This window comes from Phyllobates terribilis, unplaced genomic scaffold, assembly GCF_046119375.1.
Source record: "Phyllobates terribilis strain yellow unplaced genomic scaffold, ASM4611937v1 Scaffold_1__5_contigs__length_1240528914, whole genome shotgun sequence".
Classification (NCBI taxonomy): Eukaryota; Metazoa; Chordata; class Amphibia; order Anura; family Dendrobatidae; genus Phyllobates; species Phyllobates terribilis.
Window position 1 is genome coordinate 363577161 of NW_027362761.1, and position 25301 is coordinate 363602461.

Here is a 25301-nt window from a genome sequence, read left to right on the forward strand (position 1 = left end):
AAGCCTGGTCCCTGTGTTTGGGACTCCACTAGCCTTGGAAGGCCTGGAGACCACATCTGGGGAGCCTTAAAGCCACAGCTGTGGCAGGACAGAGCTGATACAAGCAGCTGAGACCCGGCAAAGGTACAGTCATGGCCAAAAGTATTGAGAATGAGACAAATAGTAATTTTTCCAAAGTTTACTGCTTCATTTTTTGTAATGGCAATTTGCATATACTCCTGAATGTCAAAGAGTGATCTGCTTAACAGCAATTACTGTACTTGCAAAGTCAATATTTGCCCAGAAAGTGAACTTTAACCCCCAAAACACATTTCAACATCATTGCAGTCCTGCCTTAAAAGGAGCAGCTAACATCGTTTTAGTGATTGATCCATTAACACAGGTGTGGGTGTTGATGAGGACAGGGCTGGCGATCAATCAGTCATGATTAAGAATGACATCACTGGACACTTTAAAAGGAGGCTGGTTCTTGGTATCATTGTTTCTCTTCAGTTAACCATGGTTATCTCTAAAGAAACACGTGCAGCCATCATTGCACTGCACAAAAATGGCCTAACAGGGAAGAGTATCGCAGCTACAAAGATTGCACCTCAGTCAACAATCTATCGCATCATCAAGAACTTCAAGGAGAGAGCTTCCATTGTTGTCAAAAAGGCTACAGGGCGCCCAAGAAAGACCAGCAAGCTCCAGGACCGTATCTTAAAACTGTTTCAGCTGCGGGATCGGACTACCAGCAGTGCCGAGCTTGCTCAGGAATGGCAGCAGGCTTGTGTGAGTGCTTCTGCACGCACTGTGAGGCGGAGACTCTTTGAGCAAGGGCTAGTTTCAAGGAGGGCAGCAAAGAAGCCACTTCTCTACAGAAAAAACATCAGGGACCGACTGATATTCTGCAAAAGGTACAGGGAGTGGACTGCTGAGGACTGGGGCAAAGTCATTTTCTCTGATGAATCCCCTTTTCAATTGTTTGGGACATCTGGAAAACAGCTTATTCAGAGAAGAAGAGGTGAGCGCTACCACCAGTCTTGTCTCATGCCAACTGTAAAGCATCCTGAAACCATTCATGTGTGAGGTTGCTTCTCAGCCAAGGGAATCGGCTCACTCACAGTCTTGCCTAAAAACACAGCCATGAATAAAGAATGGTACCAGAATGTCCTCCAAGAGCAACTTCTCCCAACTGTCCAAGAGCAGTTTGGCGCCCAACAATGCCTTTTCCAGCATGATGGAGCACCTTGCCATAAAGCAAAGGTGATAACTAAATGGCTCATGGAACAAAACAGATTTTGGGTCCATGGCCTGGAAACTCCCCAGATCTTAATCCCATTGAGAACTTGTAGTCAATCATCAATAGACGGGTGGACAAACAAAAACCAACAAATTCTGGCAAAATGCAAGCATGGACTGCTATCAGTCAGGATTTGGTCCAAAAGTTGATTGAGAGCATGCCAGGGAGAATTACAGAGGTCTTGAAGAAGAAGGGGCAACACTGCAAATATTGACTTGCTGCATTAACTCATTGCAACTGTCAATATAACCTATTGGTACTCATAATATGATTGCAATTATATTTCTGTATGTGATATAAACATTAGACAAACACTAATAAAAACCAGAGGCCAGCAGATCAAGTTTTGGTGTCATTCTCAAAACTTTTGGCCATGACTGTATATCGGTGCTTTAAATGAATATTGATGCTGTACCTTACTGAAGTCTGTATCTGAAGCCAAGCGGGCGTAGCTGCCACTGAAAAGGCTCTAGGATAGAGGTGTAACATTCCTGCGAGCTACTGAGATGGACTATGTTATAAGTAGTTTATGAGGTGTAATAAACTGCTGGACTTCATATTACCGGAAAATGTTGCACGTGTGCTTTAATTGACCCGGTGAAGTGAGTGCCCCCCCAACATGATCGATAGCACTACCCCACATGTGGTGGAGAATGCGGGCCACTGCAGCCTGGTTGCTAGGGGTAGCGGCACAGGACGACGAATGTGGATGCAAGCATCTTGCTGTGGCTCGGCGGGGGTCACGAAGATTAAAGCATCTGGCTGTAACTCGGCAGGCTTACGAAAATTGTCGTCGCACTCAAGTCTGGTTTGCTGTGGCTTGGTGGGGCCACGAAAATTTTCCGGGGAGAGCGGTGTGAAGTGTCTAGTGTGAACAGCGTTCTGCAGCAGAATGGAGTGTCCTGAAGAGATACGGGAGCTGATGAAGTTGGCTGTGAAGGGAGCAGCAAATGAGACTGAAGCTATTGAGCGATTAAAATGCCCGTCAAAAGTGCAGCAGCAGGTGTTTGAGAAACAGGACATGGTACAGGAACGGCAGGAGCAGTTGGCCCCTTACAGAATGGCGGCAGCGGACCATCCCTTGAGTTCTCCTGTGGCACCAGTATTATTCCAGAGAGCCCAGAGAGGTAGTAAGACATGTTGTGAACTGGGTCCTAAGACTGTTGCGGGGTTTTTCTTTAAAGTACCCCCTACAGGTGTGGTTGTTCAAAGAGGGGCGGAGTCTCAAAAGAAGGTGGAGCATACAAAACCAGGATTGGTTACTGGTCGTGTGGGGGTACCGCCTAAAAATGACAATTCGACCGTTGATAACTGGGTAGCTCCAGTAGAAGGAGTTGACGTCAAAGTGGGAGGTGACTTGTTGGTCCACAACACCATGGGGAGTGACACAGACCCCACAGCTGACGGTGACACTACGAAAGTAGAAAGTTCAGTCAGGAGGAGTTAAACGAGATGAGAAAGTCCCCCTCTCGTCCTCGAAGGCGCAATGGCCACAAAAAAGTTGCCCCTGTAGCCTTTGCTGAAAGGGTAAATAAAGAAAATGCAATGCTGTTTGCCTTTATTCCGAGTGTGGATCCTCCTTTAGAAGCAGAAGAGATCAGGAGGGAAGAGGAGGTGACGTTGCCAGTAGCAACCTCCGTTACATTATCAGACAACAATCATGACCAAGAGCTGGAGCCTGTCAGGCAGCAGTATCAGAGTGACGTGCCGCAACTAAAGAAAAACATGCAGAACGTGTCCCTGGACCAGCTGAGCCTGGAGTCTGAAAGGCAGAAAATAAACCAGGTTGTGAGGAACTTGCAGCAAGAACTGGAGGAAAGCAGCGAGGAAATCAACAAATGGAAGGAAGTGTTCCAGAAAATTAAAGAGGACCTCCGCAGAACCCAAGAGGAGGTTTTTCGGTTGAAGTTTGACAAAGCGGTGTTTGAAGATGAGCTGTACGAGATGAAAGATGGTGCAGCTCTAACTGTACCAGGGAGAAACTAAGTGAAGAATGCTTCTTCTGCATCCACAGAGCCTGAGGTCTCAAAGGAAGTGCAGAGATTTCAGGAGCAGGTGAAGCAGCTAATGCAGGAGAAGCAACGGCTGGATGAGGGTCTACACCAGAGGGATAGGGAGCCATCTGCCTTAAAAGGGGCGCTGCAGGAATAAGTTTCTGGACGTGATCAAGACCTAGAACGACTGCGCGAACAGTTCAACCGGGAGCTGTGTGAATCCAAGAAGGAGCATGGTGAACTCATGAGGGAGCTGCAGCAATTCCAGGACCAAGTAAAGCCTCTAATGCAGGAGAAGGAGCGGCTGGAGGACTCTCTGTACCAGCGAGACCGGGAGCTATCCACCCTGAAAGGGGCATTAAAAGATGAAGTGTCTGGTCACAAACGGGAGGCATAAAAGATGCGTGAAAAATTCAATAGGGAACTGCAACAAACCAAGAGAGACTGAGGATCTCCTCAAGGTTAAGAAAAAACTAGAGTATAAGGCTGATGCAGAGCACATGAGCCAAGTGATTGAGACCACTCTACAGGACACCCGTGATGAGAATGATGATCTCCGCAGAAAGATCCCGAGACTGGAAGCTCAGGTGAAGGAGCTGCAGACGTTCTGTGATGATCTCCAGAGGGCAGAGACGCGCCTTCAGGATGGAGGCTGAACGGAAAAAGTTGGAGGAGTCTATCAGAGAAGCCACAGACCAGGGTCAGGAGTTTGCCACTGAAGAGGGGAGGTATGAAGCAAATACCACCTCGAATAATGCGAGCTTGGATGATTGGGTGGATGTAAGAGCCGAGATCAACGAGTTCAAAGATGCTACAAGCCCATTTGAAGCAAGAGAAGCTTGAGAGACTGGCTGTCGAGAGCCGAGTGGGCGCATTGGAGACAGATGTCTGAGAGAACTCTACTGATAAAGGAGCAGTTGAAGCAGGAAGAGCTTCAGAGATGGGCTGCTGAGAGGCAAGTAGCTGAGCTAGAGGAAGAAGTTTTCGAGCTCAAAGGTCGCCTGGCAAAGTACCAAGCAGTGAACGAGGCCGCCTTGGAGAAGGAAAAGGGCAAACAAGGTGCGCTTAATCCTTTATACCATGAGAAGGTGGACCTGAGGAGAATTCTTAAGTTCATAGCTGTGAATCAGCTCAGGGGAAGCATACAGGGTGAAGAAGCTGAAAGTCAGTTGTCCCTGAATCCTGAGCCAGATGGTCGTTTGGAGACCACTGGTGAGACAAACTTCTTGGTACAAGTGCCTCATAGATGTACCCGAAGATTTGAGAGAAGAATGCACCAACGAGTCCGTGCATGAAGAGTTTAAGTAGGCCGTGGGAGCCTGTAAGGTATACTTGACCTCAGAAGCTAAACAGATGGTGGTCCTGTCCACAACCGAAGTCACAGTGAAGAGGGTGGCTATCCTAAGTGACATGCACTGGCGATGTGTTCGCACGAAGCGGTTTGTCCGGTTGAAGACGGAACAAGCCATTAGACAACTGGAGCTAATGAGAAAAGCTCAGTCTGCGGAAAGAAGTCATCCGGGTGCCTCATGCTCTGGTAAGAAAGCTCGTTGGGAGAAATGGCCAAGCCATGCAAATGATGGTAAAGAAGTCTGGTGTGATGAAAGTAAGCAGTCCACGTGATCATCAGGAGTGGATACCAGATGAAGACGGCATGGTGTCATTCTCCACTGTAGGAACGGAAGAAAATCTTGCATATATACGCATGCTGATGGAGTACCGAGTGACCTACCTGTGAGAGGTAGAACAGTTGAATCTTGCCAGACGGTGAATGGAAAGACAGCATCGCCTGAGCAGCAGAAGATGGCAGCCGTCTATAAATTGTGAGACCAGACAGAGAAAGGGCCCTTCAAATAATAGAACGGCTACAGTAGAAGTTAGAGACCTTTCAAGATGTCCTGAGGATAGTGGGCGTAGGTTTAGAGGTAGTGAGACCTCCAGTAACTCAGGCCTGAGAGGCCCATACAAACGACCCAATAGAGTACGGGACAGTACAAAGTCGGACCGGACCTTAGATACAAGGGCAAGTGAGTCTCACTGCTGTATTGACCGCTGGTCTGACAAGGTTACGACTCGTAAATATGACTTGACGAAGTTAGTGACAATGACAGATGGTAGGTCCCTAAGGAATGGGCTAATGTTTGACTAATGTTCCAGGGGCTGAGCAGCACAAATGTCAAGTACATGGTCTCTGTGTGAACTGTGCGTTATGTGTTCAACCCCACAAGTTTGAACAGAGGGGGGGGGGGGGGGTTATGAAATGCAGCAGCTTGCTGCATTGCTAAAATGTCCAGGGGGTGTGTTCTGGCTGACCATTTACCTCCCCCTCAGGTGACTGATCACATGACTGACATCACAGGTCCTGTGTGCACAAAAGGATATATAAATCCTGGTGGTTTTGAAAGAGAGAGAGGCCTGGTGAGGCAAGAAGCCTGGTCCCTGTGTTTGGGACTCCACTAGCCTTGGAAGGCCTGGAGACCACATCTGGGGAGCCTTAAAGCCACAGCTGTGGCAGGACAGAGCTGATAGAAGCAGCTGAGACCCGGCAAAGGTATATCGGTGCTTTAAATGAATATTGATGCTGTACCTTACTGAAGTCTATCTGAAGCCAAGCGGGCGTAGCTGGCACTGAAAAGGCTCTAGGATACATGTGTAACATTGCTGCGAGCCACTGAGATGGACTATGTTATAAGCAGTTTATGAGGTGTAATAAACTGCTGGACTTCATATTACCAGAAAACGTTGCAGGTGTGCTTTAATTGACCCGGTGAAGCGAGTGCCCCCCAACATGATTGATAGCGCTACCCCACAGTATATAATTCCACATGTGTTAATTCATAGTTTTGATGCCTTCAGTGTGAATGTACAATTTTCAGTCATGAAAATACAGAAAAATCTTTAAATGAGAAGGTGTGTCCAAACTTTTGGTCTGTACTGTATATTTGCAATTTATCTGTGTACAGAGACATGTTCTTCAGAGACACTCCCATGTGCATTTCATTGTATTCAAACAGTCCCTCACTTCTTTCAAGTCCACACTCACTGCATCAAAACAAACAAACATACTTCTTATCTCTCATATCCTCCCTGTCTCACAACCCTAAACAGCTATTCAACACTTTCAATTCTTTCCTGCCCCCCCAGCGCCTCCCCCCTCTCCTCTCAGACTTTGCCTCATTCTTCAAGTACAAGATTGACACAATCAGACAAAGCTTTTGCCTAAAGTCCCCACAGCCCCTCCTCCTATCTACTCAATCCTCCTCCTCCAAAACCAGCTTCTCCACCATTATGGATGATCAAGTTTCCTCTTTACTCTCCAAATCACACCCCACCACCTGCAAACTTGACCCGATCCCGTTCCACCTCATCCCTAACCTTAACACAATCCTCATCCACCTTTTCAACCTGTCACTAACAACTAGTGGCTTCCCCTCATGCTTCAAACATGCCTCGATCACACCCATCCCCAAAAAGCTCTCCCTTGACCCATCCCCTGACTAGCCATCGCCCCATATCACTTCTCCCCTACGCCTCAACACTACTGGAACAAGTCCATTCTGAACAGTCCTCCCACCTCTCCTCCTGCTTCCTCTTTGACAGCTTACAATCTGCCTTCAGACTGAACCATTCTACTGAAACTGCCCTGACTAAAGTCACCAACGACTTACTAACTGCCAAATCCAAGCGACCCTACTCCGTTCTCCTCCTCCTGGACCAGTCCTCTGCCTTCGACACAGTGGACCATTCCCCCTTAACTCAAACTCCTCTCTTGGCATCACAGACTTGGGCCCCATCTGGGATCTCCTCATACCTAACAGACCGGTCATTCAGTGTATCCCACTCACATACCACCTCCTCCTCTCGCCCCCTGTCTGTGTCCCCCAAGATTCAGTTCTAGGACCCCTGCTCTTCTCCATCTACACCTTATGAGCTGTCCCAGGCCGAGAATCCCACATCTTTCAGTATCATCTCGATGCGGACGACACACAGATCTACCTCTCTGGACCCAATATCACCTCCTTACTAACCATAATCCCACAGTGTGCGTGTCTGCCATTTCATCCTTCTCTTATAGATTTCTAAAACTTAACATGGAAAAAACTGAATTCATCATCTTTCCACTATCTCACTCAACCCCCCCTCCCCTCCCCCTCCAAACTATTCATCATACTCAATGGCTGACCACTCTCCCCAGTCAAACAAGCTCCCTGCCTCGGGGTAACCCTGGACTCTGATCTCTCCTTCAAACCACATATCCAAGCCCTTTCCACTTCCTGCCGACTCAAACTCAAAAATATCTCTCGGATCTGCACAGTCCTCAACCACGAATCTGCAAAAACACTAGTGCACGCCCTCATCATCTCCCGCCTCGACTACTGCAACCTTCTGCTCTGTGGGCTCCCCTCTAACACTCTCATAGCCCTCCAATCTATCCTAAACTCTGCTGCCCGACTAATTCACCTGTACCTCTGCAATTCTCCGGCCTCGCCTCTCTGCCAATCCCTTCAATGGCTCCCCATTACCCAGAGACTCCAGTTCAAAACCCTAACCATGGCAAACAAAGCCATCCACAACCTGTCTCCTCAATACATATGTGACCTAGTCTCCCGGTACTTACCTGCACGCAACATTCGATAATCACAAGACCTCCTTCTCTACCCCCCTCTTCCCACACAAGATTTCTCCCGTGCATCCCCCCCTACTCTGGAATGCTCTACCCCAACACATCAGACTCTTGACTACTGTGGAAACCTTCAAAAGGAACCTGAAGACCCACGTCTTCCGACAAGCCTACAACCTGCAGTAACCCTGGCTTCACTATACCGCTGCATGACCAGGTCTACCCTCACCTACTGTATCCTCACCCATCCGTTGTAGACTGAGCCCTAGCGGGCAGGGTCCTCTCTCCTCCTGTACCAGTCGCTGACTTGTATTGCTCACGATTACTGTAATTGCTTTTGCTATGTATACCCCCTTCACATGTAAAGAGCCATGGAATAAATGGCGCTATAATAAATAATTCTGTACTGCACACAGAAAATTCCATTTGACACTGTCAAACTCCAGGGTAGCAAAGGATAAGTGGCTCTCACAGATGGCTAGAAATTCAGATAAAGTCTCAATTTTAAGGCAGCAACCTGTACTCGCCTCCAGTGATGTCCGTTCCGGGTCTCGCTTGTCACGTCACCCCTGCAGCCTATCAGCAGCCACTGATGGGCTGCTTCACTTTCACTTCAGACAAAACTGACACCCAGAAGAATAGAGAGCTGCTCCAACTTCCTCCAAATGTCAATTACATCCAAAGTGAGGAAACAGCTGTTGATTGGCTGCAGGGCTCATGTGACAAAACATCTTACAAGCCCCAGAGACCAGACATCGGAGTATAGGCTTTTTATTTTAGGTCTTTATTGTACACGGGGAATATAACAATTGAGAAGTGGTTGCCAGAGTATTTGATTTGGAGGGGTTTTTCCCATAATCAAATTTTTGTCACAAAAGCACACTGAATGCATACCTCTTAATATACAGCATAACTAATCAACATACAGCTTAACTAATCCAGGCCCCATATACATATATCCTGCAGTACATCATTGCTCTTATTAACCAGCACAAACTCACCCCTCGACTTCCTGGTATGTAGTACTCGAAACCCTTATTCTCACCTGTCGACGTCTTCACCTTTTATGGATGCCGCTCCGGTCGGCCTCGGGCAGTTTGAGACCTGCCGCATCGCTCCAATGTTTCATGGAGCGTGCCAGAAGACACAACTCAATACAACTTTGAGGGCCTTGTGCTGGCTCTCAGACTTAGAGAGCTTGTGAGGGTCACATCCAACTTCCAGACAGTCAAAAGATGCGGTCACAAGATGGCGCCATGGGACTGGAGTGACGCCCAAAAAAAAAAAAAAGCTGAAGACGCCAGAGGTCCAAGTATAAGACTGGGGGCAAGGATCTTATAATAGAAGCACCACTGGAGTAGTGCTTCAATAAAGGAATTTTTTTTAAATAAACACGCATGGTGGCTCAGTGGTTAGCACTGTAGCCTTCCAGCGCTGGGGTCCTGAGTTAAAATTCCATCAAGGACAACATCTGGTAGGAATTTGTATGTTCTCCCATGTTTGCATGGGTTTCCTCCCACACTCTGAAGACATACTGATAGGGAATCTAGAATGTGAGCCCCGATGGGGACAGTGATGATGATGGCGCTATATAAACAAAGCATAATAAGAGAAAATTGAATCTAGCTGGACAAATAATGATTTTCTTCAGTATTGAAAAATGCCCAGCAAGAAAGAAGTCTCGAGCATATTTCAAAACTGTTAAATTCTTTACTCAGAAACAATTAAATTATCAAATGAGCAATCTGGACAAATTTCTTCTGTTTCACATAAATTAATTGTTTGTTTGTCTCCCTGAATTACTCAACTAAAAAACAAAGTAAGGAGAGTTACACACTTACTATCAGCATCTGAGAGTATGATGTTAGGGCTCTTTCCACCAAGCTCAAGAGTTACCTTCTTCAGGTTGGATTTTCCAGCTGCCTGCTGGATTAGGCGACCCACCTACAGTAGACAAGTATAATTAAGTTCATTTACCATATTTGCTAAGAGTGCAGTAGCTAAAGAATTACATACATAATGGGGACAGATTTACTAAAAATGTCGTCAATATATACGAGAGTCTTAAAATGCGCTAAATTTGTCACAGTTGCCTATGCTAGATGATACATTTGCACATGTTTAGACTTTCTAGTCTATGTTTATCCACACATTAGTTGACTTATATGTTTTGGCGGAATTTTTCATCACAAAGTGATGCATTTTTGGCGCATGGTGTTGCATATTAGGTCAGGCTCCTTATTGATGTATCTTCTAAAATGTGGTGCAAGACATGCCTGTTATTTGTTGCAATGGAAATTTAACATGGAAAACCTTTAGGGTCAATTAACTAAAATTGTGTAATATTCATTTTTTTTGTTCACATTGACGATCGATTTGTCAAATAATAAAACTGTTTTACTTTACAATTTGTCATTTTCTTTTATAAATGTCAGGAAAATATTTGTGATGTAAAACAAATCTAAAAAAGCAACTTTGTACTGTGACCAGTCATCAGTTCGACCAAGTACACATTACATTGGTGGCCACTGCTGTGCGTATATGTACAGGAGTTATGAGCCTGACAGTGCCTAGGCATCTGTCCGCTATAGAAAGCCATTGCAAAAAAAAAACAAAACCTTGTATCGCAAGGCCCTTTGTATAGAAAAATGCAGTCTGCATTGCTTTCCTATAAAATTAAATAAATGGCCAACACATGCATACTTCTGGAAGCCAAAGTGGGCAATATTTGTAAAATCAAGCATTGGACATACCATTTGATCAGTGAACTCTGGCTTACTGTACAATGTATGATTACTACCAGCATGTTGTCAATCTTTGATATTTTGCTACCTTTTTCTTTTCAGAATACCATTCTCTTAAGCCTTTCTTACACATTAGACTAAAGTCGGCTGAACTTGTCAATATCGATGGGATGACAGTGTAATGTGTATGGAGTCAATGACATGATTATTGGGCATAGATCTTTAAAAAAAAAAAAAAAAAAAAAGAAGGAAGAGTATTTTTACACATTTTAATACAATTCTGAAGTGTTGAGCGTGATAAACTCTCTAAAAGTCCTGCGATACACACTAAAGCTGGCTGAACCCGCCGGGATCAGCTGACAGTTTACTCTGAGAAGTTCCCGACAAGCATCCTGACAAATGATGCATGGGAAGAGATGGATCTGGCCTGCTGAAATTTTGACGGCTGATCCCTTTTTTTCCTGTGAGATAAGCCGCTGCCAGAGGGGACAAAAGTGCTGAACCAACCATCCCTGTATAAGGGGAGTCATGAATGATAGCGGTCAGCCCAACGATAGTCTATGATCGACTATGTACTGTACATAGGGGGCGTTAGTCTGCCCTGACAAACGGTAGCTACCTTGACATGGGTGTAAGTAACCATAAGAACATGGAAAAGAAGGTGTGATCACCTGAGCACAACTGAAATAGGATTTTAGGGGGGCACATTAGCTAAATTGAGTCAATTTAAGTGTAGTCCATAACAAAAAAAAAAAACAAAAAAAAAGGCAATGGCAATTTTACCTCTGTAGAGCCAGTGAAAGCAACTTTATCCACATCCATGTGAGAAGAAAGGGCAGCACCAGCTGTGGGACCCATGCCAGGTAGGATATTAACCACGCCTGGTGGGAATCCAGCCTGAGAGAAGATACAGACAAATGTGCCCATGTAAAGTGTAAATTAGGTGGAAAAACAACAGTTGCAGATTTGCAAATAAATTTGTGAAAAAGAATCTACTGCAAAACCTGCATTTTAGACCGGCTTCAGATGGTTTGCAATACCTGGACTCACCGTGGGTCTCCTGACCCCAACTTACAAGCTCAGACACACGAGATCCAAGGTTAGCCAAGACATAGTGGTCCATACATGGACTGAGAAATACACCAATCTCAACTCGGCCTTTCATTTAGATTTCCCTCAGGATGAAATGCAGAGCATAAAATGTATTATTCCGCAAATGTCAAATATGTGCTGCGGTCAACTTTTGTTGTTTTTTTTTTCTGCAGCATGCAGGTTTTTTCCCCTCTAACAAAAGACTCATCCACTGGGCTATTACTGTGATGCATTGCAGACAGTATCCACATTTAGAAAAGTGCTTCACAAAATTTTGTACGGAGCCAAAAGCAGTTCTCCTTTACCACAAGTGTACCGATGCCCAAAATCTGTTAATTGCTTCAGCCAAAATAAAAATATCAAATTCGTTATCTAAAATTAAAATACCTATTAAAACAACAAACCCATTACCTGGCCTACTACACATTCTGGAAATTTAGGCTGTGTGTTTAAGCTGTGTAGGCGGTTATCTTGTCTTATACCTCAAGATGCTGTCTGGGAATATATATTTTTTTCATTATAGGGTTGCTGACATAGAATAAAACAAAAAACAAACTTCTCCCTCCCTGGGTCCAGCACTATCTCTTTACCGCTGCTCCACTCTATGTTGACAGGCTGCAGTGGTGAAATCACTACAGTATGTGACTGTTGCAGCAGATGTAGATAGCAGGAGCTGCTGAGCCCAGTGATTGGCTGCAGCAATCACTGATGGTATCTATTAAAGAACAGCAGGAGGACAACACTGAACCTGGGGAAGGAGAGCTTTGATGTTTGTTTTTGTTTTTTTTTTGTTTGTTTTTTTAATGGTGTTACAGACAGACAATAAAACAAAGAAAATATACTGTATATTCACAGACAATCCCTTTAAGAAATTTAATTTCATAGTTATTTGAATGACAGACTAAAAGTTGTTGTCCCAGCTTTTATTCTATGAGACTGATGTTATATGCAATTGCTTTCTTTTATGTTTTCTGTAACATGATCTGTTTAAAAAAGAATGAAGTTGTACATGTAATTTTACTTGTCATCTTATTAAAATAAAAAAGTTTTTCACAGAACAACATTTCCACTAATATAGCTCTATTGGTTTATACAAGCAATATTCAGTCAATGTTTCAAAGCAAGCATCATCCACATTGTTCATCTGAAAGTGCTAGTTGTCTAAGCAAGCAGGAAATTTGCTTATAAAACATCTATAAACAATACAAAGAGAAAATCTCCCTGTATGGTTAGATATGTGGGAAAAGTAAAATAATCAACGCTAAGAGTCACTTACCTCCTTCACCAAACTGGCAACGTGTAGAGCGGTGAGCGGTGTCTGTTCTGCAACCTTCATGACGATCACATTCCCAGTAGCCAGTGCCGGGCCAAACTTCCAGGCCAACATCAGAAGAGGGAAATTCCACTGGAAGAAGGCAGAGGAGAATTTCCACATCTGCCTGCACAAGTCTACTACATCTATCTTTGTTTGCCAATTTAATTATCATGAGAATTGTAAATCATGGTCACAATGACAAGTCAGGGACCGAGCAAAGCTTACCGGTATGATCTGTCCGCAAACTCCAACTGGTTCATGTCTGGTGTAGGTGAAATAGTCTCCATCAATTGGAATGGTTTTTCCGTGCCATTTGTCAGCCCATCCAGCGTGGTATCTGAATTTTAACATTAAAAAAAAAAAAAGCATAAAGACCGTATTTTAGACTACACGGGGGCACAAAGAAAGGGTTCGGTACAGTTCACCATTTGTTGGCATACATTCAATATAGTGTCATCTCAGGATTCTGAGGGTTACACGGACAACTTGTTTGACTGCAACAATTAGGGATATTAAAAGATTACGAATTTTAACCACACCTCCCCACCAGATGCTTGATACTGAAGATTTTTTTTGAGCAAATATAAAAATTAACAAAAAAAACACAAGCCTAGAATGATCCAAGTATGTGGACTGAAAAGATGTCAAGCAAGTCAAATTACATACGTCACTAAGGCCCAGTTCACATCTCGTTTCCCCCATCATGACTCCAAAACATGAAACCCCTTCCAGTGCTGGTGGTCTTTTTAGCCAGATATAATTGCATAGTCTCCTACATTACGGTGTCTGGCTAATAAGACGGACATTGCAAATACTTGCAGTTTTCACTTCATGATCTAGGATTCCCCTTCTGTCCCGGTAAGTCTTCAGATGAAGACAAGTCAATGTTACCACTCATGCTAGGGTCATGTTATAACCTTGTTGTCAATCAGAAAGCATATTTGTGCTCTGGTTTTCAGATATTTTTTATAGAATATTTGCTCATCTAATCACTTCTCTGCACCTAAATATGCTCTTCTTGGACATTATCTCCACCACTCCATGAGTTAACCACTCAAAAAAGTGTCCTCTGTTAGTTCCTCAGTGCAATGGCATATCAGTAGGTGGCCATATCTGTAACTCAGTCAGAGTTTGATCCTAGTGTCATCTTTGCGTGATGCAAATCTCTCGCACAAGAGGATCGCAGCACAGGTGTGGAGAAGATGGAGAACTTAATACCTCCATCTTCTCCATTGTGTGAGTTCACGCATGTTCGGATGTCATCCAAGTGCAGTCCGATGTTTCACATGCACCCATAGACTTGTATGGGTGCAGTTGATCTGATCATCACATAATGCTGCGATTTTTTTCCTCACGCCGTTTCAGCAGGAGGAAATAAAAAGATTTAAAAAAAAAAAAAAAAAAAAAAACCACACACACACACCACAGATCTGCACTACCCCATAGTATAACACCTGGCAGAGTCTGGAGGAGGAGTGGAGAGGCACACAATCCAAGTTGCTTGAGGTCTAGTGTGAAGTTTCCACAATCAGTGATGGTTTGGTGAGCCATGTCATCTGCTGGTGTAGGTCCAGTGTGTTTTATCAAGACCAAAGTCATCGCAGCCATCTACCAGGAAATTTTAGAGCACTTCATGCTTCCCTCTGCTGACAAGCTTTTTGGAGATGGAAATTTCATTCTCCAGCAGGACTTGGCACCTGTCCACACTGCCAAAAGTACCAATACCTGGTTTATATACAACAGTATCACTATGCTTGATTGGCCAGCAAACTCGCCTGACCTTAACCCTATAGAGAATCTATGGGGCATTGTCAAGAGGAAGATGAGACTCCAGACCCAACAATGCAGACGAGCTGAAAGCTGCCATCAAAGCAACCTGGGCTTCCATAATACCTCAGCAGTGCCACAGGCTGATCGCCTCCATGCCACGCCGCATTGATGCAGTAATTGATGCAAAAGGAGCCTGACCAAGTATTGAGTGCATTTACTGAACATACATTTCAGTAGGCCAACATTTCGGATTTTAAAATCATTTTTCAAGCTGTTATAAAGTATTCTAATTTGCTGAGATAATGACTTTTGTATTTTCATTGGCTGTAAGCCATAATAATCAACATTAACAGAAATAAACACGTGAAATAGATCACTCTGTTTGTAATGACTATATAATATAGGAGTTTCACTTCTTGTAATTAAGAACTGAAATAAATTAACTTTTTGATGATATTCTAATTTAGTGAGAAGGACCTGTATGTACGTGGTGAACATTACTAATTCCATGTGCTGCTCCGCGCGATCGTCTGCGTGGTGTACGGGTGCAGGAGTAGACAGTTATTACATCTGGTAAAACCGCCCAGACTAGTGGATGCTGCAATTTGTTTCCCACAAGAACCTGAGTTTTATGTGGAAAATTGCTCACGTGCACTAACACAAGCTTTGATTGGTCCATGTGCTGTCAGTATGTGGAATGAAAAGGTGTTCATGTGAACATAGCCCTAGAGCTCATGCAAACAATGACTTTTCGTACATTTAAAAAAAAAACAAAAAAAAAAAAAACAATACAATTTTAATCAGTGTTTTGGATCACTCAGTGTTCATATTCCTTAAGAAGGTAATCATTTTTTTTTGAAGGTTTCTCAAGATTCAGCAATCAAACATGGAAATTGAACAACGCTAGAATGCAACTAATATGGCATGCAATTAACACATGTCAAGTGAATGTCCAGTGTCAAGTGCTGTCCAAGTTTAACCTGTGACTAAGAACAAAAATGTTTTGATTTGCAGATTAACACTGACAAGTGAACAGTCCCATAGACTAGAATAGGTATGAATTTTATCAGAGAAGATTACGGATAGATCTCAGAGGGGACCACATATCTGAATGAGTTTTTACACAGATAAAATAAATATATTATTGGAAAAGAAACCCTCTCCTGTTCAATCACCCAACGATCCAGAACAAAATTCCCCAACCATTTTTTATTTTGTGTGCACGCTGGCCACAATCTCACTCAGCAGTATTGGCTCCATTCAAGCATGCATCCACTAAAAAGTTCCAAAAAAAGACTTATACCTCAAACATTTTAATACAAGATCCAGATCCGCCATATAGGCTATGGCATAGGGCTTTCCATTGTCCAGGGTCTCCAAATTCTACATAAAAAAATAAAAAACAAAAATACGGTATCCACATAACAAATTTTAAAGAAAAACCCACATTTTCCCTTGTATTATTCAAACTGTCTGTTCAGAGAGGAAGAGGACTAGTACCTAGTGCCACCTTTAGGAAGTAGCAATGCTAAAATCTTTAAAATATATGGTCAGAGAATTCTGCTTCTTTTTTCACCATGAGCCCCTTGTACTCATCCACTTCATCTTGGACTGTCAGCACCGTTAGCGAGGAACAGAGACAGAAAACATTACAATTGTACTGAATTTTGAGTAAATTAAGATAATACCAGGAGCTGGATTCACAGCCACACAACTCAGTACTATTACATATTGTCTTTGATGCCACTGGTACTACATCTGAACATGTGCTAAACAGAGAAAGCAGGAATCCCTATGTATGGTAGCAGCTACACCCACTATTTCATAGAGAACTGACAATTTGAGATGTGAATGCAGAGGAGAAAATTGAAGAAAAATGCCAGATACAAGTCACAATGGCCACAAATCATGTTATTCCTCATGTACACACATGGCTACCTATTTTGAAAAGGCATCTAAAAGGAGTACTGCTTGAATAAACATGCCCACTAGGCCAAGCTGAACATACATGTTTATGGGCAAGGTGGAGGAGATGCCAGTCGGTGAAAAGCTTGTTTGGCTGTCAGTTACCTTATGCTTCAGGCCAACTTTAGTGTCATCTCAAACTAAGCTGGGACTAAGTTGCTAGAATTTAAAACCAACAGCTCTCGCTTGAATGGGACTCTGCGCCAATCTAAACCTTTATCATTAGATACTTACAGCAAGTACAGCTCTGTCCCTTTCAATGAGATCGGCCAGTCTATTTAGCAGGACTCCCCTTTGTGAGGCATCCATTCTCCTCCATGGTGATCCCAGTTTAAATGCCTCTCGTGCAGCTTTCACCGCCTTGTCAACATCCGCCTGGTGGACAATAACACCACAGCAGTTTGGAAGCAATGCATTTGAACACCGTATTTATGGCATCCTTTACCTTACATAAAACTGTAATAGGATTTAACACATTTAGCAAGATGTGTTGATATATTTAGGAAGTACTGTCTGTTGCTATTTTAGACAGTTTCATAAATCTCCCTCAATGAATTACGGTTTCCAAGTAAATACCAGTTGATCTTTTGTGCTGTTATCTATCAGTACAGGTGCAGCAATATTAGTTAGTAGATGCAAAATAATACTGATATTCTAGATAAGAGAATTAAACCACACAATGTACCATATGCCTGCAGCTTCATTTTACAATTATTAGAATTTCAACTAAGTATTGAACAAAGATGTGCAAAAAGCCACGACACCGGCTGAAATCTATCAGTATTTAGAAAGCAATCCTGTCGCTTAGTGATCAATAATAAAAGCTGGTTCAACTGGTGGCCTATAAAAAGATGTCTCATTACCAAGATTTCACACAAGAAACCTCTCATGATGGGTAAAACCAGGGAGCTGTCTCAATACCTTCGCAACCTTATTCTTGCAGGCGACTTCCAGTAACGATATAGATTTCTTTTGTGGGACGAGTTGTACTTTTGAATGACACCACTCATTTTAACCACAATGCACTGGAAAACGGGAACGTGTGTGTGTGTGTGTGTGTGTGTGTGTGTGTGTGTGTGTGTGTGTGTGTGTGTGTGTGTGTGTGTGTGTGTGTGTTTGCAATTTTCCGAGATGTTTTAATTTTTCAATCAACGGAGCTGTGTGACTGCTTATGTTTTGCAGGATAGAAGTCACATTTTGATTGCTTGTTACAGAATTTTCTGTGGTATTTCAACGACCAGAAAAACCTGATTTTGCTGCTTTTTATTTTTCCATTTACAGTGTTTACCGATCGATCAAAATATAAAAATAAGCTGACTTTTCTAAATGCAGAGATACCACGTGTGTATTTTTTGTTATCTTTATTTTTAATAGGAAAAAAGGGTGGCGATTTTAATCTATTTTTTTTTTTTTCACTGTACTTGTTCGCTTGTACTTGTCCCTTAGGGGACTTGAACCTGTAATCATCTGATTACTTGTACTATAAACAGCAATGCCACAGTATTGTTGCATATAGTAAAAATCACTGTCTCCTTTGAAGACCAGCCACAGGCTGGGTTTCAAGGGAGCTCCACAATGACGAGCACAAAGGTTTTTCAATAGACCCTCAACTATCATAGCAACTCATCGGCACCCAGTGATCATATCACAGGCGCCCCGATGGTCGCACTGACTGACACGCCTCCTGTTTGGGTTTTGCCAATAGCGCTGTCAAGAGTTTGATAACAGAATTTAAGCAGGTCAACAACCATGGACAGCACCACCTGCAATTGTTGGAGGCAAATCCAGGCTGTAACACAGCCTTTAGCTGCTCAGTCCATGAGCCCACTCCCGACTTGTGCCGTACATGTACGGCGGATGTCGGCAAGGGGTTAAACATTACCACCAGGGCCAGACTGGCCATCTGGCAATTCTGGCAAATACCAGATGGGCTGGTGCCAGCTGTGGGCCTCTCCTTCACTCCAGGGACGGATATCCAAACTCCTGGCGCCCCATTTTTCTATTTATATTCCTGCACTGGGATTAACTCAAGTGGTGACTTGACCTCAGCTTCTTCCTATCCGCATTCAGTACATGAAGGAGGAAGGTGGGCATGACACCGATGCAGCCAGTTAGCTTAAAGGGGTTTTCTGGTCTAAAATGAAAACTTTCCTTGCTTCTGGACAAATCCAGACATGCAGAGAAAGTGAGAACTGAGTCTGCTTTCTCACCTCCTTCAGATGTCAGCTACGTCCAAAGGAGGGGAGAGTGAGGAAGCCGCTGAATTGCTACAGGGATCACCTGAAATGGTGTCGGCATTTCCTCTTTGATGATTTCTGTTTGAGTATCCCAGTACGCAATGGTGATTTTCAAATGAGTCATCAGGAGGAAGACATTGCGTTCAGTGCCACAGCCTTTGTCCCCACCCCGTAACAAAGTGTCATCCAGGGGCGGACATATCATTGATGTAGCCAGTGTTGTTGCACAGGGGCCCAAGAGGTCAGGGGGCCCCAATTTCCACTCCTAAAACAGGTGGAATTGTGCATTACGACGAGCTAGTGGACTGCAAAGGGCCTACCGTATTTTTCGGACTATAAGACACTTTTTTCCTCCAAAATTTTGGAGGAAAGTGGGGGGGTGAGTCTTATAGTCCGAATACTATATTATTGTATGGCCGCATGGTGGTGGGTGTGGGGGAGCGGCAGCGGGGCACAGGAGGCAGCAGCCGCCTGCTGCAGCCTACCCTGTGCCCTCTACTAAAGAAAATGAATATTCCCTGCTCCCCACGCCCATGGGCGTGGAGAGCAATGAATATTCATTTCTCTTAATAGCCGGCACACGGTACCGCAGTGCGGCTCCTGCTGGCGCTCTGTGTGCCCGCTATTAAAGCTCATGAATAATCCCTACAACCCACTCCCATGGGTTGTAGTACATTATTCATGGTCTTTAATAGTGGGCACACTGACCGCCAGCCCCAGCAGGTGCCGCGCTGTGGTACAGTGTGCCGGCTATTGAAGAGCCTGAATGGTCATTGCTCCCCACGCACAGAGACCAGGCATGGGGAGCGGTGACTATTCCAGAACAGCGTTTGGAGTGCCATGCACACCAGGATGGGGGACAGAGGGGTGTAATGAATATCAAGATGGGGTATAAAGGGGTGTCATGCATACCAGGATGGGGGCTCAGGGGGTGTCATGAATACCAAAAAACACACACACACACACACACACACACGAAAGGAATGCCTGCACTCATCTCAGAACTTCTGGAGTGAACAGGAAAGCAGGATTAGGGCAAGTACTTTTTAAAGCATATCTAAACTTTCAATAAACGGTCCATAAATCCAGTAGTCCAGTATATGTTGTCTCTGTATGCTTGATGTTTTAGTTTGTTTTTCCTCTTAGCTCAAATATATTTTATGTTATGTCTAAATGGCTTGATTATTGTATCATAATAATGATTAAAAGCCTGATGTTACCATTTTACTACAGTAAATTTATCACTTAAACATGAGCCATGTATGAGGAAGTTGAAGTCGGTGTCATGGAAATTGAGGAGTCAGAGGTTTGGCTTACCGACTCCACAGCCCTGGTCGGGTGGACTGCACTCCCTGGAACGTAAATACATTTATCCAAAAATCTATTTGGTTAACTGCCATGTGTGACAACACCCTAAAATAAGTTTTTACCTACATTTTAAATAAAAATCCTATTTAATTGAAATTTGGTTTGCCGTGAACAAAACAGACAAAAAAGGGTATAGTTCTCCCACATTGTGCTCAGTAGTCACAGGCTAAAAGTTGTAAGCAAATTAAAAACTCAGAAACTAAGAGACAAAATGAATATATACTCTGCTGTAAATAAGCAGTGAATTTAAATTACACAGGGTACTTCATAGAAACGCAGTTTTTGATTAAAAAAAATTAAAAAAAAAAAAAAGCCATCCTACCAGAATCAAGGTGTACCCTAATCGGGATGGTCCTAACCTCTAGTATTAAAACTTTACCATGTCTCCTAGTGACGTCCGTGTCAATAAGGGCCGAGTAGGACTGGGTCCCAAACATGGACATACAGCAAATGAGTACTTACAGTGGCTTGCGAGCGGGTATCAGCGAGTCATGGGGTTCAATATAACTCACCCATAGCCAACTAACCCCCCTTTCAAAATAAACACACCACACATTATATGTTGGATTAAATTGGGCACAGGAGCCGTTTATTAACATATAAATACAAACATTATAAACTATACCCTAAAGGGGTGGTCCTCGAAGCCCCAAACTATTTTAAACCAAGAAACCAATTGTGTCTTTATGTCTCAGGCCAGATTGCGTATTACCTCTAGCTGCTAAGCACCAGCTCAGAGGCACCAGTTCAAACAGCCTGGCCAATGAAACATGCCCCAAACCACGGGTCCTCTGATCCATTCCCCATGGGATCAACCACCCGAGACCACTGAATACCATGTAGGGGGTCTAGAACTTTGCGATGTAGCCCCCCCCCCCCCCCCACTGATCCACCATTAACCATGACCACCAACTTAGAGGATCCCCCCATGCCAGCTGCCATGACAAATGACAAAGCATATTAAAAATACAATAAAACAGTCCTCATTTTGAAATTGTTCCACTGGATTCGAAAAATGGGTGGGTGGGTGATGTTGCTTAAGGGATGATGGCAACCTGAAATGGCTGCCAAATCCCAAATGGCCGTCCCTATATGCCCCACTCCTCCCCCACACATGCCCCTAGCCCCAAAAATACCCTCCCCTACACTATACACCAATCAAATTAAGGATAAGCACCTACCCGAGCAATAGTCACCCCTACCTAAGCAAGCCCTTCCCCCTGTATCCCGCATTAACCCAGTCATGCCTGCCTCCCTCTAAAGCCTGTGGCTGAGTACGGCCTCTCTCTCTTGCATCAGTTCATGTAGAGAACATGCAGACAACTGAACATGTAGTTTTCTTTTTATTGTGAATCAAACAAATAACTGAAAACTTCAGTGTGCATAACTATTCACCCCCCCTAAACTCAGTACTTTGCAGAGCCTCCTTTTGTGGCAATTAAAGCTTTAAGTCACTTTGGATAAGTTTGTATGAGCTTTCCACATCTTGCCACTGGGATTTTTGCCCATTCCTCAAGGTAAAACTGTTCTAGCTCCTTCAAGTTATATGATTTTCTCTGGTGAACAGCAAGTCTGACCACAGATTCTGAATCAGTTACATAGTTTATAAGGCCAAAAAAAGACAAGCGTCCATCCAGTTCAGCCTATTTCTTGTGCACTGCAGCTATTCCGCAGCGTTGATCCAGGGGAAGGCAAAAAAAAACCATGCGGTATAGGCCAATTTACATCATTGAGGAAAAATTCACTTCCCGACACCAATCTGGCAGTCAGATTAAATCCCTGGATTAATTAACTAAGCATAAGATGTAATTTTATTGTTCTCAAGAAAGGCGTCCAGACCTCTCTTGAACTCATTAAGTGAGTTGGACATCACCACTTTCTCTCCCAGAGAGTTCCAGAGTCTCACGGCTCTGACCGTAAAGAATCCCCTTCTATGCTGGTGCAGGAACCTCCTTTCCTCCAGACGCATAGTGTGCCCCCTCGTCTTTGTCACCATCCTTGGTATAAACAGGTCATGGGAGAGATCTCTGTACTGCCCCCTGATGTATTTATACATGTTTATGAGGTCTCCCCTAAGCCTTCTCTTTTCCAACGTAAATAGGCCTAATTTTGACAACCTCTCTGGGTATTCTAGTCCCTCCATTCCCTTTATTACCTTAGTCGCCCTCCTTTGTACCCTCTCTAGCTCCAATATGTCTTTCCTGAGCACCGGAGCCCAGAACTGTGCACAATATTCTAAGTGCGGCCTTACCAGCGCTTTATACTTTATATACCAACCTTTTGTGTGTCACGGTATCAAACGCTTTGGAGAAGTCAAGGTATACAACATCCACTTACTCTCCCCGGTCCAGCTGTGAGCTCACCTCCCCGTAGAAGGCGATCCGGTTTGTTTGACAGGAGCGATCCCTCATGAATCCATGTTGATATGGAGTTAGACAGTTATTATCATTAAGATATATAATTAGATTAAGGTCTGGGCTATGACTTGGCCACTCCAAAACATTTACACATTTCCTCTTAAACCATTCGATTGTTGCTTTAGCAGTAATCTTTGGGTCATTGTCTTGTTGGAAGGTGAACCTCCATACCAGTCTCAAATCACTGACAAACTGAAACAGGTTTTGCTCAAGAATATCCCTGTATTTCGCATTATCCATCTTCCACTCTACTTGGACCATTTTCCCTGTCACTGCTGTCGAAAAAAATCACCACAACATGATGCTGCCCCCACCATGTTTCACTGTGGGTATGGTGTTCTTGGGGTGATTAGCTGTGTTGATTTGGCGCCAGACAAAGCATTTACCTTGGTGGCCAAATAGTTCGATTTTGGTCTTATTTGACCACAGTACCTTCCTCCATACATTTGGGGAATCTCCCTCATATCTTTTGACAAACTCAGAACAAGCCTTACAATTTGTGTGTGCAAGTAAAGGCTTTCTTTCTGCCCACTCTTCCATAAAGGCCACCTCTATGGAGTGTATGGCTTATTGTGGTCATATAGACAGGTACTCCAGTTTTTGCTTGGAAACTTTGCTCCTTCAGGGAATTGTTTGCAACAGAAATTTTTAGGAGCTTCATCGCAAAAGGGGTGAATACATATGCCCATGCCAATTTTTAGTTATTTGATCCCATAAATTTAATTTAGGTCTATATTTTTCTTCTCCCCAGCGTCAGAGGATTTCAGTGGGGGACATCTCTGGACAGGTGAGTATAAGGATTTTATTATTTTATCCTTATTTTTACACATCGACACTGCGGGAGGAGACTACTACTCCCAACATTGTCCCTTGCTCGTGCTAATCACAGCACGAGCAAGGGACAATGATGAGAGCAGCGTTCGGCACCCGGTGCTTGGGAACAGCGTTAACTGTATGTGGATTCCCAGGTGCCGGTAAGTGCGATCCTGATGTGGCACATGGTTGCCACACACGGACATCTACGGTACAGGAAAAAAATCAGGATGTGTGAAACCGGCCTAATAGGATTTTCTCTGGTGACAGATTCCCTTTAAAATGAATTGCTTATAGCCCTTATATGTAATGTTCAAAGCTTGAACAGTTCAGTTCTGGAAGGAAATTGGCAGGATGACCGTTGCATCCTGTAGTATATTGTAAGAATATATATATATATATATATATATATATATATATTTCTTTAAAGTGGTATTTGTAAATTGTACTAGCATAGTGAGAAGATATTTCCTTTAAGTTTAAAAGCCAAGGTTTTGATTCAAAAGAAAAAGATTTAAATTTTGCATCCTTCTACTGAGAATTATTTCTAATTTCCATTATTAAAGAGGACCTGTCACCAGGTCAAAAGTAGCCAGTTTCCGCTTCTGTTTTATTCCCGTTGCTCCCCTGAGTATTCAATTTGTTTTTATCCACCATACAGTTCAAAGACATGGAAATTAAATTTTGTGCTATTTTGTGGACTTTACCAGGAGGTGTTGCTCATGATTCTCTGCAGGTGTGCCTTAAGGCTGCATTGATACCCTGTGAGAAACATGGTAAAAACCACAAGATTAGCACTACATAAAATGTGCCCATATCTTTGGAACCATATGGCGGATTTAAAAAAAAAAAAAAAAAAAAAAAAAAAAAAACACACACACACAACACAACCTCAAAAGAGGAAAAAGCAGTCAAGAAAGGGTGCAAATGCAATAATGAGCCAGGTCCATAAAATGAGTTGTCTGTAAAAGTACATTTATCAAGTTGAGACAATTATCTGTTTGCCATCACACATTATATGCATCTTTGTTAGGTTTGGGTTCCTTTAAAACCATAGTGAGGTCGGCTTTGATTTTAATTTTACGGTTACATCTGAGTTTATGCTGTGACTTAAACCATGTTCCCACTTAGTGTAAATGCTGCCTTTCCAGTCCATTGGGAGAAAAGTGCAATACAAATATTTGTTGCGTCACCACAATAAAAAGAAAAACAGCAAAAACTACAAAAAAAAAAAAAAGAAGGTGTGCCAATAGACTATTTTATTCCAAAACTCCACCAAAATTCAAGTGGATTTTTCAACCAGAAAAATCTATGTGAAAAACAACTGTGTGCAAGAGACACACTGAACAGCGAAATTACCACACCAAAAAGGAAAAGTCGTGGAATTATGGCAATCACAGGATGGACAGTCATGTTACGGATTGTAGCATCGGTGTCTCTGCCTCCTGCCAGGCAGAGACGCCGTTCCCCTCACCACCACGGCCCTGGTCCGGCGTCTTCCGGCTCCCGTCCTGCAGCCACTGTGCTTAGGGCACGTGCTCCCACCCTCTTAAAGGGGGCCACGCGCGCAGTCCTAAAAGGTCCGGAGGACTTCCCCTATTTAAAGCACCTCCTCCAATATGGAGGTGCCTGTGCAAGGTTGTTGTTCTGTGTGCCAACACTTGCTTCAGCCCTCAGGTCCCG

General features: G+C 43.5%; 1 protein-coding gene across 2 annotated transcripts in view; it reads right to left on the reverse strand.

Annotated features, from left to right (window-relative positions):
* Window positions 1-25301, reverse strand: part of LOC141262758 (aldehyde dehydrogenase, mitochondrial-like) — an 86473-nt gene that overhangs the window by 44640 nt on the left and 16532 nt on the right. For both annotated transcript variants that reach the window (XM_073676318.1, XM_073676319.1), the window contains exons 3-8: window positions 17018-17158; window positions 16122-16201; window positions 13274-13385; window positions 13010-13138; window positions 11425-11538; window positions 9739-9841 (exon numbers count right to left, since the gene is read on the reverse strand). In XM_073676318.1, the coding sequence (XP_073532419.1) occupies window positions 9739-9841; window positions 11425-11538; window positions 13010-13138; window positions 13274-13385; window positions 16122-16201; window positions 17018-17158 (679 nt within the window). The remainder of the gene's footprint in view (window positions 1-9738; window positions 9842-11424; window positions 11539-13009; window positions 13139-13273; window positions 13386-16121; window positions 16202-17017; window positions 17159-25301) is intronic.